The 16,742-nt window shown below is 45.4% G+C and overlaps 1 protein-coding gene across 7 annotated transcripts in view; it reads right to left on the bottom strand.

Moving 5' to 3' along the window:
* The window catches only part of LOC144729604 (disco-interacting protein 2 homolog C-like), a 135,202-nt gene that overhangs the window by 24,054 nt on the left and 94,406 nt on the right, over positions 1-16,742 (bottom strand). For all 7 annotated transcript variants that reach the window (XM_078609978.1, XM_078609996.1, XM_078609989.1 and 4 more), the window contains 11 exons: positions 16,211-16,275; positions 14,637-14,730; positions 12,739-12,858; positions 9,791-9,905; positions 8,723-8,862; positions 7,493-7,629; positions 6,301-6,381; positions 5,225-5,352; positions 1,922-2,036; positions 869-1,070; positions 49-158 (listed from right to left, as the gene is read on the bottom strand). In XM_078609978.1, coding sequence (XP_078466104.1) covers positions 49-158; positions 869-1,070; positions 1,922-2,036; positions 5,225-5,352; positions 6,301-6,381; positions 7,493-7,629; positions 8,723-8,862; positions 9,791-9,905; positions 12,739-12,858; positions 14,637-14,730; positions 16,211-16,275 — 1,307 coding nt within the window. The remainder of the gene's footprint in view (positions 1-48; positions 159-868; positions 1,071-1,921; positions 2,037-5,224; positions 5,353-6,300; positions 6,382-7,492; positions 7,630-8,722; positions 8,863-9,790; positions 9,906-12,738; positions 12,859-14,636; positions 14,731-16,210; positions 16,276-16,742) is intronic.

Below are 16,742 nucleotides of genomic sequence, written 5' to 3'. Positions count from 1 at the left end.
GGTGGGCGAGGTGGGCGAGCTGGGTGGGGTGGTGGCTGTAGGGGTCACCTTCTTGGTGTGGTCATGCTCGTCCGAGTGGTTGAGTTCTCTCCCACAGGCCTGCGCGATGCGCTTGCCGGCCACCAGGCTGCCCACCATCATCGAGGCGGGGCCCACCTCTGTGTGACGGGAGTGGGGCCGGCAGCGGCAGCAGCAGCGGCAGCAGCGGCAGCAGCGGCAGCAGCGGCAGCAGCAGCAGAGGGCACGACATGAGAACGGCAACGCAATTGGGCGCGGCGACGCAACGAGGGAGCGGCGTGACACGCAGCAGGAGGGGATCTCCTTGAGGTGACGGTACTCAGCCGTGCCACAAGGTGTCAGGGGAAGCGATGGCATCTTGTATTCTTGTGTGTTACTCTTGATGATAGGGACAGAGCCTTGTGGGATTCTTTTATTCGTTATTGTTTATTCCCCGTTTTTAAATTTATTTATCATTTATCAAAATAAAGTGAATGCCTTTAAAGCTGGGAAATAAAATATTAGTCTCTGCTATGGTCTCAAGATTGATTAAGCCGAGCAATCTGTCCTCACGCAGCTTGTAAATGGTGAGGTCACTTTTACACACTGAGTACTGCTCATTAATGTTCACGTTACTTAACCAATGGTGGAAATCCCACCATTCCATTCACGGAACAGCTACTGGTAACTTCTTGCAAACGTGGTACTCATTTTATTGGCCCTAGGACAGAAAAATGGATTTAACCGACCTCTAAAAAAGGTAATCTAAACTCGCAACCTTTGGACTATGGTCAGGCACCCTACAGGTGCCACCCAGCTGGTGTTAATCTCAGCTGCGGTGGTGTACAAGACAAGGGGGTCGGGTCCACACCTGGCTGCTTTTGCCGTGGCTTGGGCAGGTTGGTGACGCAGGTGTGGGGACACATGAGGATGTTGCAGGGGTGCAGGGTGCCCTCCAGGAAGCGCTGGCGGCTCTCCGAGATGTGGACCCCTCCCAGCGGACACTTGGGCAGGGTGTTGGCTGGCACCAGCGCTAGGCAGTACACGCCCACCTGGTGGATGCTGTCTATCGCCTGCAGCAGCGCGCGGCACACAGTAAAGGCGTGGAGCTCGATGAATGGACGGGGAGGGGGGGGGTTGCGTGCGCACGGAGAATGCGTAGCAACGTGTCGACTGTCACAGGGGTTTATTTGTGAAAAGGGTACAAGCAAAGGCTCTCTGTATGGTTAATCACAGAGCCAAATGAGAAATTATGTTCAGCTCTATGCTAGGAAAGGCCCACTGAGCTATGTAGCTTTTTCTTTCACAAGCGACCTGGCCACAAATGATAGCTCAACCAAGTGGCTTATCGTGTGGCAATTTACAGAACCAGTGGAGGAAAAACCCGGTCGACCCAGAGAAAAATCCACGTGACCACGGGGAGAGAGATCATGTAATCTCCAAATTCACAGCAGGTGTCGGGATCGAACCTTTGACCTGCATATTATCCTGCCTCCTCTCATTTGCTTGCGCATGTGTATTTTATAATTTTACCTGCCTGTTGAATCCCTCCAAAACAGAATTCTTGAGTTACACTTATAGGTAATTCTACGAAGATTTAATGAGTTTCCTAATACATTATGTTATTGCAATGTGTCATCACAACAAATATCCATTGCCAAATAAAAGTAAATGAGTTTACATGAGGGTTTTGCTTGATAATTGATTTGCTTTCAGGTTAGTTTTGGTGAAGGTTTTATTTGGAATAAGAGTTCAAAATTTGCTTTGCTTTAGTACTGGGATCATAATCAGATAATTGGGTTTTGGGTAAACATCGAGGTTAGAGATCTGGGAAGACACCAACAAGTGGGGTGTGGTATAAGGGGTGGTGCATGGATTATACTCAGAGGGACAATGGTGGTGATGTAACAGTGAGAGAGTTCACCTGCAACACCCGACTCATCCACTGGAAGCAGTCGTCCTCGGAAGCCTCGGGTCTTTGCTCGGCCACGACGACAATGCGGTCATCTCTCAGCACGTTCACCGAAAACACGGCGATCCTGGGAGCACCAACACACACGCGAAACGACACTCGGGTTGCAGTGTGGCACAGCACGCAGCCACACACCACAACGCAACACGGCTATAAAACACAGCCTACAGCAATGTAAAAATACGTGATACAAAAAAAAACACAATATATTTTTTTACATTTCATCGGACGGTTTGGAATATACACCAGCGCAGCAACGTCAAATCAACACGTGATATGCAAACAATGCGGCACACAATGGAGCGCGCAGGGATTTAACAATGCACTCGGATACAATAAACAGTTGCGCACAATAACACAATTCTACAACGGCATGAAGATAAACAAACTAAAACATCACAACGCGATAAATAAATTACCACGTCACAGAGTGCACTGCACTATACTGTGCAGCATAAAGGTGCCGAATCACTACAGCGCACCCATTGATGGAGAAGAGCACACGGCGAGTAGTAGCGGCACCAAGGGCTGGCCAGTAATGTCATAAGCCCACGACACAAACCTTTGATTTAAAGCTTTCGTGACTGCAGGGATTCATACTCTTGGTTCTTTCGGTAAAGTCACGTAGAAGGGAAATAAAATAATAATAAAAATACAAAACAATAAAATTCTCACGATGTGTCCACGAGCCCTGTAACAGCCAAAAAAGTGTGAAGCTCAACTTGCACGTGAGTTTGTGTGCAGTCATGAGTGAGTGGACCGAGACCAATCATCAAACCTTCTGCACATGTGAACCTGGTTTACCCATGGATGGCCACCCAGATTAAAAGGGAGGATCTCAGCCGTGCTGCCTCAGTGCTCCGACGAAAGGATTAGCCCCAGTAATAATTTTCACACAAAGCAAAGTGTTAGAAAGCCCTGCACCCAACGGTTATGCAAAAAAAAATCTTTAAGCGTTGGTGCTGTAAATGCACATTACACAATGAGAGTGCGAATTCAGTGATTCGTGGATAATTAAAGCGCACACGAAGCATCACTACCAACATTCAATCAGTCCAGCTTGTAAAAACGTGGCCGTGAAAAGCTGCTGGATATTGCATCTCCTGGTGCTAGTGGGGCGCCACAGTGGCGAGATGTTAACTACCTCGCCTAGTATACAGGAGGTCGTGGGTTCGATCTCGACCCCGAGCCGTGTATATTTGGAGTTTGCAGGTTCTCTCTGTGGTTGTATGGATTTTTCTCTGGGTCCTTCCATTTTTATCTCCACATTTAGAATCAACATGCATTCCAGATGGCCGCAGAAGTGCATCTGAAAGCAAGCGGTGCAGTGACCATCTTTACTCTTTGGTTCTTTCGGTAAAGTCACGTAGGTAGAAAAATAATAGATCACGACGTTTCGATCGCCACACACGCAATCGTCTTCAGACGATTGCTTGTGTGATTGCTTGTGTGGCGATCGAAACGTCGTGATATATTATTTTTCTACCTACGTGACTTTACCTACAAAATCAAAGAGCATGGATTCCTGCAGTCACTAAAGCTTCAAATCAAGAGTGACCATCTTATTCGATGGCTTGCCAAAAGCGACTGCGAGGATGACTGGAGTTCGCGTGATGGTTTATGCTCCTTGACGAGATCAGCAAGGTATTGTAATTCATTTGTGGCAAGCACGTTGCATGTAATGAGTGCGACCTTATAACGTATTCGTTCGGCAACCGGAAGCCAATGCAACTCGGCGAGCACTGGACGGACATGGTAAGATCTTGCAGTACCCGTCACGTTGGGTGACCTTAACGGGGAATTTCTAATCGTTAAGATGAACTGGGTGGCTGGTGGAAGGATGCATGGATGCAGAGAAACGAACACTGGCCTCACGCCAGTTCGACAAGGGAGATACTCTTTGGTGTTTGAGCAAAGTTACAAGACTCGTTTTTTTTTTGGACGCGTGTAAAGAAAGACAATTGCGTAAAACAGTGGCTTCTACACATTTCTACAGAATTGGATTTCAGGTCACACAGCGCTTGGCCATAAACCGGCTGAGTGATGGTCAGGCACAAACAACTGGCCTGACAACAGGAGACCAATGGTGGCCAGCGTCCCATTAAAAGCCATTATTAACGACTAAACACCACAGCAATCGCCAATGATTAACGGTTGCATAGAGGACTATTGACTTTGATGGGCCATTATAGGTCTTGTTTTAACCTGAATGATACATTCACTTACACTTATGTCACTTAACAAGCAAGCAATTAAACAACTCAGTGTTTTAATTTTCAATACCATTAGACTCACTAAATGTTTAGCGTAATTAATTAGAAAAAGGTAAATAAATCAATGTGGTCGTCACACAAAGCGCATTCGCAAATAAAATGCAGCCTCCTCACTCGACTATATGTTGATAAAAAAAATACATCTATCAATGGGTTTTATTTCATTGCATATTCATGTATTTATGTACTTATTTTAACTATGCATTTGGTAACATAAGATACATGTTGGTTGCAAATGTTTTATTCTGTGTGCCACACAGTCAGTGATGGCGTTAGCAAGTGTGGTGTGATTTGTCGAGCCTGGGTCTGCTGTTTGGCATCTCAGTGTACGAGTACGCGAGCGCGTGCGTGCGAGCATAGGAGTGAGAATGTGCGAGAGTGAGGGAGTGAGTGAGCGTGTGAGCATGTGAGTGAGTCAGCGAGGGAGTGAACCAAGCAGTTAGCCAGCGAGGGAGTGAGTGAGCGAGTGAGCATGTGAGTGAGCGAACGAGTTCGCGAGCAGGAGTGAGCAAGCGTGTGAGTGTACGAGTGAGCGAGCGTGGGAGTGTGCGAACAATTGAGTGAGAATGAGTGAATGAGCGTGCGGGTGAGTGTACGAGTGAGCGAGCGTGCGAGTGAGTGTACGAGTGAGCGAGCGTGTGAGTGTGCGAACAATTGAGTGAGAATGAGTGAACGAGCGTGCGGGTGAGTGTACGAGTGAGCGAGCGTGCGAGTGAGTGTACGAGTGAGCGGGCGTGTGAGTGAGCAAGTAAGCATGTGAGTGAGCATATGAGTAAGCGAGTGAGCGGGTGAGCGTGTGAGTGAGCGAGCGAGTGAGCATATGAGTAAGCGAGCGTGCGAGTGAGCGGGTGAGCGTGTGAATGAGCGAGCGTGTGAGCGGGTGAGCGTGCGAGCGAGCGTGCGAGTGAGCGAGCATGCAAGTGAGCGAGCGAGTGAGCGTGCGAGTGAGCAAGTGAGTGAGTGAGCGTGCGAGTGAGCTCACCGTCCACGGTACACCAGCTTGACGGGCTCCACAGCCAATGCAGTGGCGATGACGTCGTCGGCGCTGTGCCTCCGGCCTGCGACCATCATGAGGCCGTCCGTCTTGCCCACGGAAAACATCAGCCCGTTCTGGAAGCACACGCAGGCGTGGCACCGCCATCGTCATCATCGTTTAACTTTAACATTGCTCCCAATGTGTAATGAAGGCAATCGGAATTACCATTAGTATGCAGCATCAATATCCTAGAACAATCGTCAAGGTTTATAAAACAGTAAAAGTAGTAAAAAAATGTCTGTTATTTTACGAGGTTTATAAAGACACATTAGATATTGTGCAATGGGCACCCTGGGAAAACAGAATAATAATCTTTTGATTTAAAGCTTTCGTGACTGCAGGGATTCATATTATATTCTTGATTCTTTCGGTAAAGTCACGTAGAAGGGAAATAATAAAATAACACAAATTTTACAATAAAATTATCACGACGTTTCGATTGCAACACAAGCAATCATCATCAGATGTGAAAACAACAGCAAGAAAATTTTAAAAAAGTGGCGGTGCTAACGTTTAAAAAAAATGCCACTTTTTAAAAATTATCTTGCTGTGGTTTTCACACCTGATGATGATTGCTTGTGTTGCAATCGAAACGTCGTGAGAATGTAATTGTTCTATTTTTATTATTTTATTATTTCCCTTCTATGTGACTTTACTGAAAGAACCAAGAATAAGAAGAATAATCTGTTTACACTTTAGCGTCTTGGGATGCAGTTCAATTTAGACACTATAACCCAAATTGTTGCATATTTATAACTATTTCATAAACTCTTAACGAGGGGGACAAGGATACCAACATGTAATTAAAACATTTTATTTGTTGACTTAAAAACCTACTTTACATTCGAGGAAATGCGATGGAAATTCTCCAAAAGAATTACCCAGAGGTGGCACAATGGCTCTGAATTGAGCACGCCGACTCGACACCCGCTCCCCTGACGGAAGGCAACTGCCTGACACGCGCACTGCTGTAACACCGTATATGCGTCATTATTACAGACAATTGGCAAATTGAGACGTACAGGCCCGAGGAAGCCAAGCAGTCCAGTTCTGATGAAGGGATACTGGCTGACGGGAGACCCCGTGGCACTGATAGGAAACACCTGCACGCACAGACCAGCACAACACACAGACACACACGGCAGGACTCAGATTTCCCGACCAGCTCGTATTGAAGCTAGAAAAGCAAATCACTGCTGTAATTCGTTTCTGTACAAAACACGTGTGGGAGTGGTGATGGCGGCAATAGAAACTGGCTCCATTGTTCGAACACAGTATACAAATAAAGGTGATTGTGTGTATTTTTATATAAATAAGAGTGGTAGTGCGCTAGGAACCGAGTGACCTGAGTTCGATGCCCGCTCACAGCCAACACCAGCAACTGAACTGCTCATGGGCTTCCCTTCGGTCGACTTAGCCTTAAGTAAGTACCTGGTGCCGTGTGTAAACATCGCCACGAGGGAAACAAAGGCGGCCTGGCATGGTGCTGCTCAGCCACCCACTCGTGTGCCATATCAGCCTTCATAGGTGCTCGCTAGCCCCAAAAGTCTATTCGGGCTATACAGGGGGGGGGATCTTTGCCTGTTAATTATGAGATCTTTTGTGCAAGATTTGATTAAATAATGTAACAGTTAACATGTCAGTATAAAATGTATGCACGTATATAATTGATCATGACATGGTAAACGAGCTACCACGGACAATAATATATCTAGATATTTTCAACAAACGCGGGACCTGTTGCTGTTGAAGCACTTTTTTTGATTGACATCACCGCGGTGCTGCTGTATTGAACCGCATGTGAGTGACTGCAGGTGACATCATTAGCGTGCTACAATGATACACACTTGACCATAGCAATCAAGCAGAATTTTTCATCAACATAGCATCAGACTCGTGTAGGACAGAAAGCTCACAGGACATGCTGCAAAGGTCCAAACCTACAAGAGCTGTTTGTTTGTAATGTTGCATAGTGCTTCAAGTCAAGCACTCGTGTGTTTTGCCAGCAAAAAGAAGACACCACACGTGTGATGAACACACAAGTGCAATCACAAGCCTTCACCATCCTCTCCATGGCTGACATGACTTTGCAGGCACGAGGCGGGTAGCATCACCTCGCCCCCACATCCCATCCCCGCTCTCGCGTCCCCGGGGAGCCGCGGAGAGTGAGACTGCCGCGTCAGGGATAGCGGGGGGCGGCAGGGACAGACCGACCTCAAAGATGCTCTTGGTGATGCCGGGCAGGCCGTAGTACGTGGAGGCTGTGGATCGGGAGCTCACGCAGATCTCTCCGATCTCGTCCGTCCGGCAAAGCTGGGGAGGCCCATCCGGCTTGACGACGCACATCAACGCTGTCGCCGCCAGGAGAGCACGCCACAGCATGTTGGCATTTGGGCATGGAGAACCTTCAAAGTGAGCTATTTTTTTATTTTACTAGGTAAGGCCCACTGAGCGACCTGGCCACAAACGATAGCCCAAAGAAGTGGCTTATGTTGGCATTTATAGCAGCGAAATACTCAAAAAGCATGTTTCTAAATGTGGAGGGAAAGACCCACGCGACCACAGGGCGAACATGGTCGAGATCGAACCCACGACCTCCTAAATACCAAATAAGGTAGGTAACATCTCACCACCACAGACACACAGCCTTCAATTGTTAACTTGCATTCAGGGAGCGTGAAAATATAGCTGTGTGAGGAACACACTACATTCTGTATATTCACTACACATTTAACTTTAACGTGTAATTGATACACTGCACGACCACTCAATTTGGTCACACAAGTAGCGCAACGTTTTTAACAGAACACAATTCAATATACAGTAAAACCTTGGATTGCGAGCATAATTCGTTCCGGAAATGTGTTTGTAATCCAAAGCACTCGTATATCAAAGCACTCGTTTTCAGTTGTGATCACGTGACGCTCGGCAGACAAAGCGTATACACGTACTACTCGTATTGCAAGACCTCGCTCGTTTATCAAATTCATATTTATTTACATTTTTTGCTCATCTTGCAAAACACTCGCAGACCAAGTTACTCGCAATCCAAGGTTTTACTTTACTCTATATTCATCAAAGTGAATTGGTTCTTAATCCAACAGGATCAGAGTATGTTTTTTGTTTGCATTCTGACCACAAGCATTGTGATTAATGCAGACATGATTCGTTGCAAAAGGTTTCAGTTTGCTGTTTACACATCTTAACACCTGTTTTGTTTGCCAGAAAAAAGGGGAAAAAACAATTATTATATTTTGGTACTTGCAAAGGAGGTCCCATGATATTTGATTTTTTATATTTTTTATTTTCATCATCACATCTAAGGGACAAGCAAGTGCAATTCCATGACAGCTATGGGACATTGGCGAATAAGAGCTTCATAGATCATCAGATTCCTCCAGTATAAACAAAGATTCTGACACAGAGATGGAGGCATCCACTCACCGCCCGGCATGACGTTGCCGGAGTCTTGCACCGTGAGCACGGAGAGCTTCTCCTCCGAGTCGGCCCGGATCACGCCGAAGCTCAGGCCGTGCATGGAGAGGACGCCTCGCCCCGTGGGCCGGCTGCCCTCTGCACCCGGCCTGCACAACCACACGCACGACAATGACGACGATGAGCAACGCCAAAGCCTCGGGGGTCACTCTGCCTGCTGATCTTAACCTATTAGCATTATTATCAGCTATGATGTATCCACCGACACCAATCACGGGAATCGGCCTCCCAAAGTCGTTGCTACCTTTCAGGGTCTTACAAAACCAAAATCCAACGAGGTCTGATGGGGGGGGGGGTAGTGGGTGGGTCTTCTGGATGGGCTCTGTGGAACGTTGCTGATGTTGACGAATACCAACATCGTCCAGTGGGTGGCAAAGTCGACGGTATAAAACAAAAAGCTTCCGCGCATAAAGCAATTTTCATCGCTCGATCTCCGCGGTTGACATCGTCTTTGGCGTGTTCGCTTCTTGGGCTGCCACTCTGATTCACTGGCCATCAGCCTTTCCAGTAACATGCCCTGCCAAAGCTGACGTAACTTTCTTAGTTGAACAATGCAGGCTTTCGAGACCAATATTATCCATTATAGAGGTTTATTGGGTTAGATTAAGTAAATATATATGTGTTGTTAAACCCACTACCGCCAGACCCAGCCAATTAGTAAGGTTTGTCATGCAAACACAACAACACATTGGCATGTTTTGTAACTAATTGGCATGTTTTGTTTACGTGAGAAACCTTACTAATTGGCCGTCGGGTGGTGGCATGTTTAACGACATATTTATCTTTACGTGATCTAACCCAAAAAACCTCCATGGTTAGCTTTCTTAAATCACAAGTCAACATGATGTCAATGACCGGTTTACTAAAAGTGTGTATAATTTACACACGTAATACTGTATATTCAAAACAAATTCAAATCAAGCCAAAATAAGATTTTATTTCATGCTCGGATACGCAAGTTTACTTCGTGTGAAAAGCGCAGGTGGAACTTGAGAAAACAGTAACGCGTGTGTTTACCTGCGAATAGCCACAGTGAGGCCCTCTGGAGAGCTGGCACAGGGACAGATAGCATCTGGCTTCAGTCCTCTGCTTTGGAAGGTGTTCAAGAAGGCATCGCAGGATGAGACAGACCCTGCAAAACAATAAAGAAGATCGCGTGCTGTTGCCAAAGCGAAAACACATTCTCATCACAAACCGCTGCAGCGGTTTAAGCTACGGGGCACGCGGGGCATGACGGATGCTTGCTCGCTCTGTTTGTAAAAAACTCAAATCCTCTCCGGGGTTAAGAGGAGCCATCCCTTGTCGGCCTCCGTGGATCAACCCCATTGGTTAGTTAGGAGCGGAGCAAGCGTGCATGTCGATTCCCCAAACAGCTGCAAGCCCGCGATCGGCAGTCTCAGCACAGCGAAGAGTCAAGCACATTTGACTGAGGAGGAGCGTGGTCCCACAGGATTAAGCATGGCAGGGCCTTTGAGGTGCGTGGGCCCAGCTGGCTCATGGCACTCGCCGCCAGTAACAAAACACATCGACCCGCTCGCAGCATTCGGGAACCCCCCACCCCCGCCACCAAGCAGCAAATTCGTATACCCTTCTAACCAGCCTTGGAATTGTAACGCAAAAATTAATGGATTTGATTGAAAAAAAAATTCAAGGCTGATTATGAATATTCCAGCTTACATGAATTTCACGAAGGATTATTGCATTTTGGATTTTAAAGTATGGCCTGGGAGATCAAGGCCATCTGCAGCACCAGGTCATCAGCAGTGACAATTTCAGCAACAACAAGAAAAATATTAACTCATCTGCGCCCCATCATGCACACGAGACAATCAATCAAAAGTGGCGATGCTCTGAAGCTCCTCCAGATGGCCAACATTTGCAAAACAAGAGGCCGCTCTTCCACTCTCCCACCACGCAGCCTGGTGACCTCATGTGTGGGTTTTGTGTTCAGCAGCATTATCAGGAGGAATCACAGTCCCCGGGTCTTCAAAGTTTAAATGTCTCACTCCTCAAATAAACATGGGATGGTACTCATGGCTACCGCCAGCCATGAGCCGGTCGTAGAAATGTCACATTCTCATGGCAGGGACCAGTCATTCCATAGTTAAACCCACTGCTCTAAATTGAAAACGTATTTCTTTCGAATCGTTTTTTTGTGAGCTTAGTTTGTTGTCCTTTCTCAGCACCTCTGATTAGCATGGTTTGCTATGTACGGTGCGAAAGAAGTTCAACATACATAATACACTGTTGAATCTTAGAACACATAAAATGCTTTTACAATAACAATGGGAATGTTTAATGATTAAAGCCCAACAATTAGTCACGTATCAAAATATGTAAATGAAACAGGGAAACTACAGTTACTTCTATTAATCTCACTAAGCCATTGTCATATCACTGCAAAAGATCTGCTAAATTGTTTAAAAGATAAAGGCCCCATTTGTAATTGTCAGATGTATTAGGTAAGGTTGGCATGGCATGAAAGCAAAGCTTAGATCCCCTCATTACTCACACCTATACTTACTATTAAACGTATTAGTATTAAATGTATTCTTACATTTTTTCTTCATGCATTGGCTATTCATTAACACAATAACAAATAATGTAATTTGCAGGGCAAAAATGCAAAAGCACGTAAAATGATTTAACATAATATATTGACAAGAGCACGCAACAGAACCAAGATAATATGTGCAGTATTTCCAGCACATCTCAAAAAACGGCAAATCACAGAGGAAATGGAACTTGACTCTGATGCTCGGTGAACTAATCACGTTCATAGAGACAAAGCAAAGCACTCGCTCGTGTCTGTAATCAGACCACCCCATTTACAGACTGTCCTCGGGCGGTCACAGATTTTAATTCTCACACAATAGCTACTTAGAATTCAGAGAACGCCCGCTGGAGAGAGGCATAGTATGGTGCTGCAATCCAGCAAAGTGTCAGGGAAACTGGTCCCAATTCCTACGACATGAAAATTTCGCTCGTTTAAGAAAACACTAGAAGATCGTTACTCGTGCAGTGTAAAATGAGCTTAAGCACCAGCGTTAAAAACATATTTAAAAATATTAATCTTCAACTGTACCCTTCAAAGGACAATCATTTTTAGAAGGATAGCTGCTCATGTGCTAGGTTTGGGCAAAATACAACAGTTTCTCCTCGATGGAATGTCTTACACGAAAATAAAAACATTGATAATATTGCAGTTGCCTGTTTCGAGAGGGCAGACTGCTTTGGGTGGAAGGCGTTTGACGTTATTCACAATACAAACAAGCACACCAGGCCGCACTGGGTTGTGCACCCTGCTTCAATATGCTCATGCCACAGAGTGCCAAGCCGGTTGATGTCTGTGCAACCCGTGGGGTGTATTGGCAGCCTGTGCTCACACTACGTTTTTGCAACCCCATTTGTCTGCAAATCACGTGATGCAAAGTGAAGCGATCGCACCTAAAATGTGTCCCAGCATCGCGGTGCAGCCAGTTTTTAATCCACAATTCACACACAATTGCATGACTGTGCAAGAATGCTACTTTCCATTTTCTATACAATTGTCAAATAATAAAAAAACGAATTCCTTTTGTTTTTAACTCAGATCAGAAATATTTCCTTTGTTGCACGGCCATCAGGAGCAACACCAAGCACTGCACTGAAAATGAAAAGAGTGTGACGGCATCTGTGAGGCTAATAACTTACAAACCTTTGTCAATCCACTGCTGGACAAAGGCCACTCCATGCTGCGTCGGTCACAAGGTGTTTGGCTTGATCAAACTGATTGCAGTATGCCGGACACTCCCACGATAATAACAACAACAAAAAAAGCTCTCTCTGACAACTCTGTCGGCAGGCATCAGGAGGTTTTACTGCATTGCTGTTGGCGCAGTGCTGGGCTGGTGGGTGGGTGGATTGAGGTGGGGGGGTGCACGCGAAATGGTCAGGCTGCCACGACATCTGCCGGAAACACTCACAGGGGTTGGCCCCGTCGGACACAACGAGCATGCGCAGGGAGCTCAGGTTGACCTCGCGGTGCTCGCGGTGCGACATCATGGCCCAGTGCATGTCCCGCGACTTGACGGTGGCCACGCCGGCTGTGGGGAGGGCGCAGCACGGCCGAAGCACAGCACAGCAACAAACGGCAATGCACAGATGAGACGCCGCATCACAGAGGCCGCACTGCTTAGGTTTTATGTGCCGCTAAGAATCTCAAATCTGTTGATTCTGTTCTACTGCTCGTTATGATTCAACAAAGGCCACACTTTGTTCTGTGGGAGACACGGAGCTTTTTGCAGCCAGGCTCCGCGATTGTGGATTTCCCTTCCGCCTTGGTGCATGAGAGAATCTGAGTATGTTACACTTTTTTAATCGTGTCTTAAAACTCACCTGTTTTTACAATAGGCTTTCTCCATAACTTAGGCTTCATGTAAAGCCCTTTGAGGCCTTGTGCGAACTGCGTTATAAGATACCGAGTTAAAAAAATATTATGATTACTCCATTGGGCGTGCAATTGCGGTAAGTGAATATACATTTGAAGGGGTTTTTTTTTTACAAAATGCACACAATTTGAGATACTGTAGTAATGACACGCATTTGATATGATAAACTGTTACGTAGACTAACCCAAAAACAAACAAATGATTTCCGTTCACCATTGAAAATGCAAGACTAAATAGTTTTGATAGCAGTGGTTTACACAACACCGTGTTTAAATAGCGGCATCCGCTGTAAGCAACATATTTCTTACGTAATGCATGTGAGGATTGCCATTATCACACTAAAAGTTAAATAATCGGTTGCTTCACAGAAATGTGCCTTTTACCCTCAAGCCAAACAATATTAACCCCCTCCTCCTTCCACAAGAAGTAAAAACAAGAAAATGTTGTAATATTCATATAAAAGTAAGCATTTTTTTCCCCTTCGCAGCAAAAAAAACAATCCATATTTAAAAGAGTACAGCGTGAACCGGCGAATGCCAAGCAACAATGCATCGTATGCACTGACAGGCAAATTTGTCTGCAAAGTGAATGATGGTGCCCTGCATCCACCCCTTTCGCTGGCGCAGTTGCGCTCCCTTTCCACAGCGGTCACCTGCAGGCACAGAGGCCCACGGCGGAGAATGGCGGCTGCCAGCCACTGCGCTGCAAACAGCAAGTGAGCGTACGGGCATGAACGGGAGCGCTAGTCAGCTGTTGTGCGAGGCCTTCGGGCGTAGCTTGACAGATGCGGTGAATCGCTGCTCAAAGGCTGCAGAAAAATTTGGCTGAAAATGTCCCTAGAGCGGCAGTTAGTGGAGAGCCCATGTCACCACACAAACACTCGTGGGATGATAAATCAATACAATCCACATGGGATACTGGAATGTAAATGAAAGCATCATGTCAGAAGACAGACGGCGATTGTAAGAGTCTTTTTGATAGATCACTTGATTACAAAACCTAAAAAACCAGTAACATTTAATGAAGAATGATTGCAGCAACACACAGTTTGAGCCAAGTTGATTCAATAAAATTGACATTACGATGCGAAAGAAGTAACTTTTTATCGTGCCCTGTTGTTAATTTACTTTGTGTCCATCTGCACAAAATAACATCCAGAAAAATGATAACAGTAGATTTGTAAATTTACCAAATGGTGTCAAAGGTATTTTTGACAAAGATGCTAATTGTTTGAAATTGCCATTAATTAGAAAACGCCCTCTAATGATCTTACGATTGTGAGTAAAGCGCTGTTATAGATTTTTAAGCGGAGTGGACTTCACATAAAACAACTCATCTAATTATTATTACTACTAATATGATCACAGTGTTTCATGGTGAGTGTGCCACGATGGGAGTGGTAGCGACGGAAAGGTGTGCACCGAAATCCGTACCTTTAAACTGGCACACCTTCTGGATCCAGGAGAGAGGATTCGCCTTCATGAGGGCGTACGGCACGCACACCACGTGCACCATGTTCATCACGCTCTGCACACACACACACACGATGCATGCACGAGTTTTGGCCCACCCTCCCCTACCACCTCCGCCGATCGCACTCACCCACAAGGGGGGGGGGGGGGAAACTTCTCTCTGACTTCATTAGTGGCAGTCAAATGTACACCCAAGGCAAGCTCTCAACACACAGAGAACATCAAGGGCCAAAATTTGGCAAATTGGAATATTACCCTAAATAATTCATCTGGAAAGAAAAGCTCCTGCCCCAGTACGGGGCTGGCAATCTGTAAAGATGAAAAGTGACATCATTGCAGGGCTATCCAACAAAGATATAGATTTAAATGTGCTATGGGAACAACCCTTTGATTTTTTTAAAGATTAACATTAGACTGAGTAGTTCCAATCTTGGCTTGAGTTGACAGAACATTTAGCCAGAAATAATAAGCTAACATCTGTGAAAATACATTAAATAAATAAAAATGTAGTTCATTGATAATATAGTATATTAAATAACGTATCTATATATATACACAATTTTACTTTTACACGTGCAACATTTATGTACAGAACTTAGTACAATGCATTGGGTGCAAAGTCTGTGCCAAAGTGCCAAACCAACCTCTGGAATTTAGTGCCATGGGGAACCCTGATTTAGAATGTGACGTTTGGATGCCGAGTGCTAAGAGGGCATCAAAACACAACGGGGTTGGGGTTGGCACAATGTGGCATGTGTGTGGGATGTAGCTGCATAGGTCTGTGATGGTTGTGCTGAACAGCTCTTCGAAGTGTTTCATAATGTTATGGCAGCTTCTTTTGGAACTAAATTTAGCTTGTGAAAAATCTCCGACACGCGGTCGTAAAACCAGAACACCACATCAAAGTGTGCGGGGGGCGTTTGTGGCCGCAGACGTCAGGGGTGTGAATCTCATAACGTGTGAACATCATACCTGTATGTTAACTACACACAAGCCAAGTACCCATGGAGTTTGCCAGTTTGTAGGACTGTCGGATGGCAATCAACTGTTGTTTTCAGTACGGAGCCAGTGGTGGAAAACGCCAATTTCTGTGGCAAGGGAGCGTTTATCCGTACGACAACCACTGTTGACTCCTTACAAAGTGATGTCCGTTTAATCGACCGTAGAGGAATTTGAAATCACATTCGGAAGGTTGTAATTGCAAATTCCTTTGGGGGGTTGATAAAAAATGAATACCACTTTGTGTTGTACCCATTCTCCCACACATCACTTCACCCCAGCTGTATAGGTGGTGTGGTAGAGCAGCGGTTCGCGCACAGCGCAATGAACCAAACAACCTGAGTTTGATTCATGGTTACGACTAACATTAGGGGTATGTTATATCTGGGTCGGTCTTATAGAACCACCAGCCTTCACCAGCCCGCATGAACCAGCATAGGGAAGTATGGTCAAACAACAACTGACAAGGTGTGGGGAGGCCTTCATCCAGTCGTAGATTCACAGAGGTGTAAATGATGAGTAACTAATTTACTCACGGTTAGGACTCCATGCCATAGTCCTACGTCCCTTTTGAAATCCACGACGTTAATGAGGATGTCACCTGCACCAGGTCAGGAAAAATCGTGAAACAATAATAATGCAGCATTCCACATTTAAAATATGTTTAAACACAACTTACATGACAAGGATCAATGTAATAGTGTATAGTTTGTTCTATAAGCAACATTCAAAAATGCAACCTCCACAACAAGCTTAGCTTTAAAGTTTTGCCGAACAACAAAGGACGGACAACCTCGATATGTGTCTAAAATATAAAAGATATTTGTATTTTGGTTGCATCTTTGTCGTTCAGTGCACACACTATCAATATTGGCCCAGAGCTTGTACAGATAAAGAGAGTTGACTGTTTCTATGGGACAATTTTTGCCAGTATAAAGGTGGTGAAAAAAAGAATACGCTTTAGCCTATCCGGCAAGAATACAGGTGTCAGGATGTTCAATCACAAAATCGACACCCATCACAAGGGATCAAGTCTGCAACAAACAAAACATGCTTGTGGTAAACCAT

This window comes from Lampetra planeri, chromosome 2 (assembly GCF_965212315.1).
Source record: "Lampetra planeri chromosome 2, kcLamPlan1.2.h2, whole genome shotgun sequence".
Lineage (NCBI taxonomy): Eukaryota > Metazoa > Chordata > Hyperoartia > Petromyzontiformes > Petromyzontidae > Lampetra > Lampetra planeri.
Note: the sequence above shows the minus strand (reverse complement) of the source record. Positions and strands in the feature narration are given on the sequence as shown.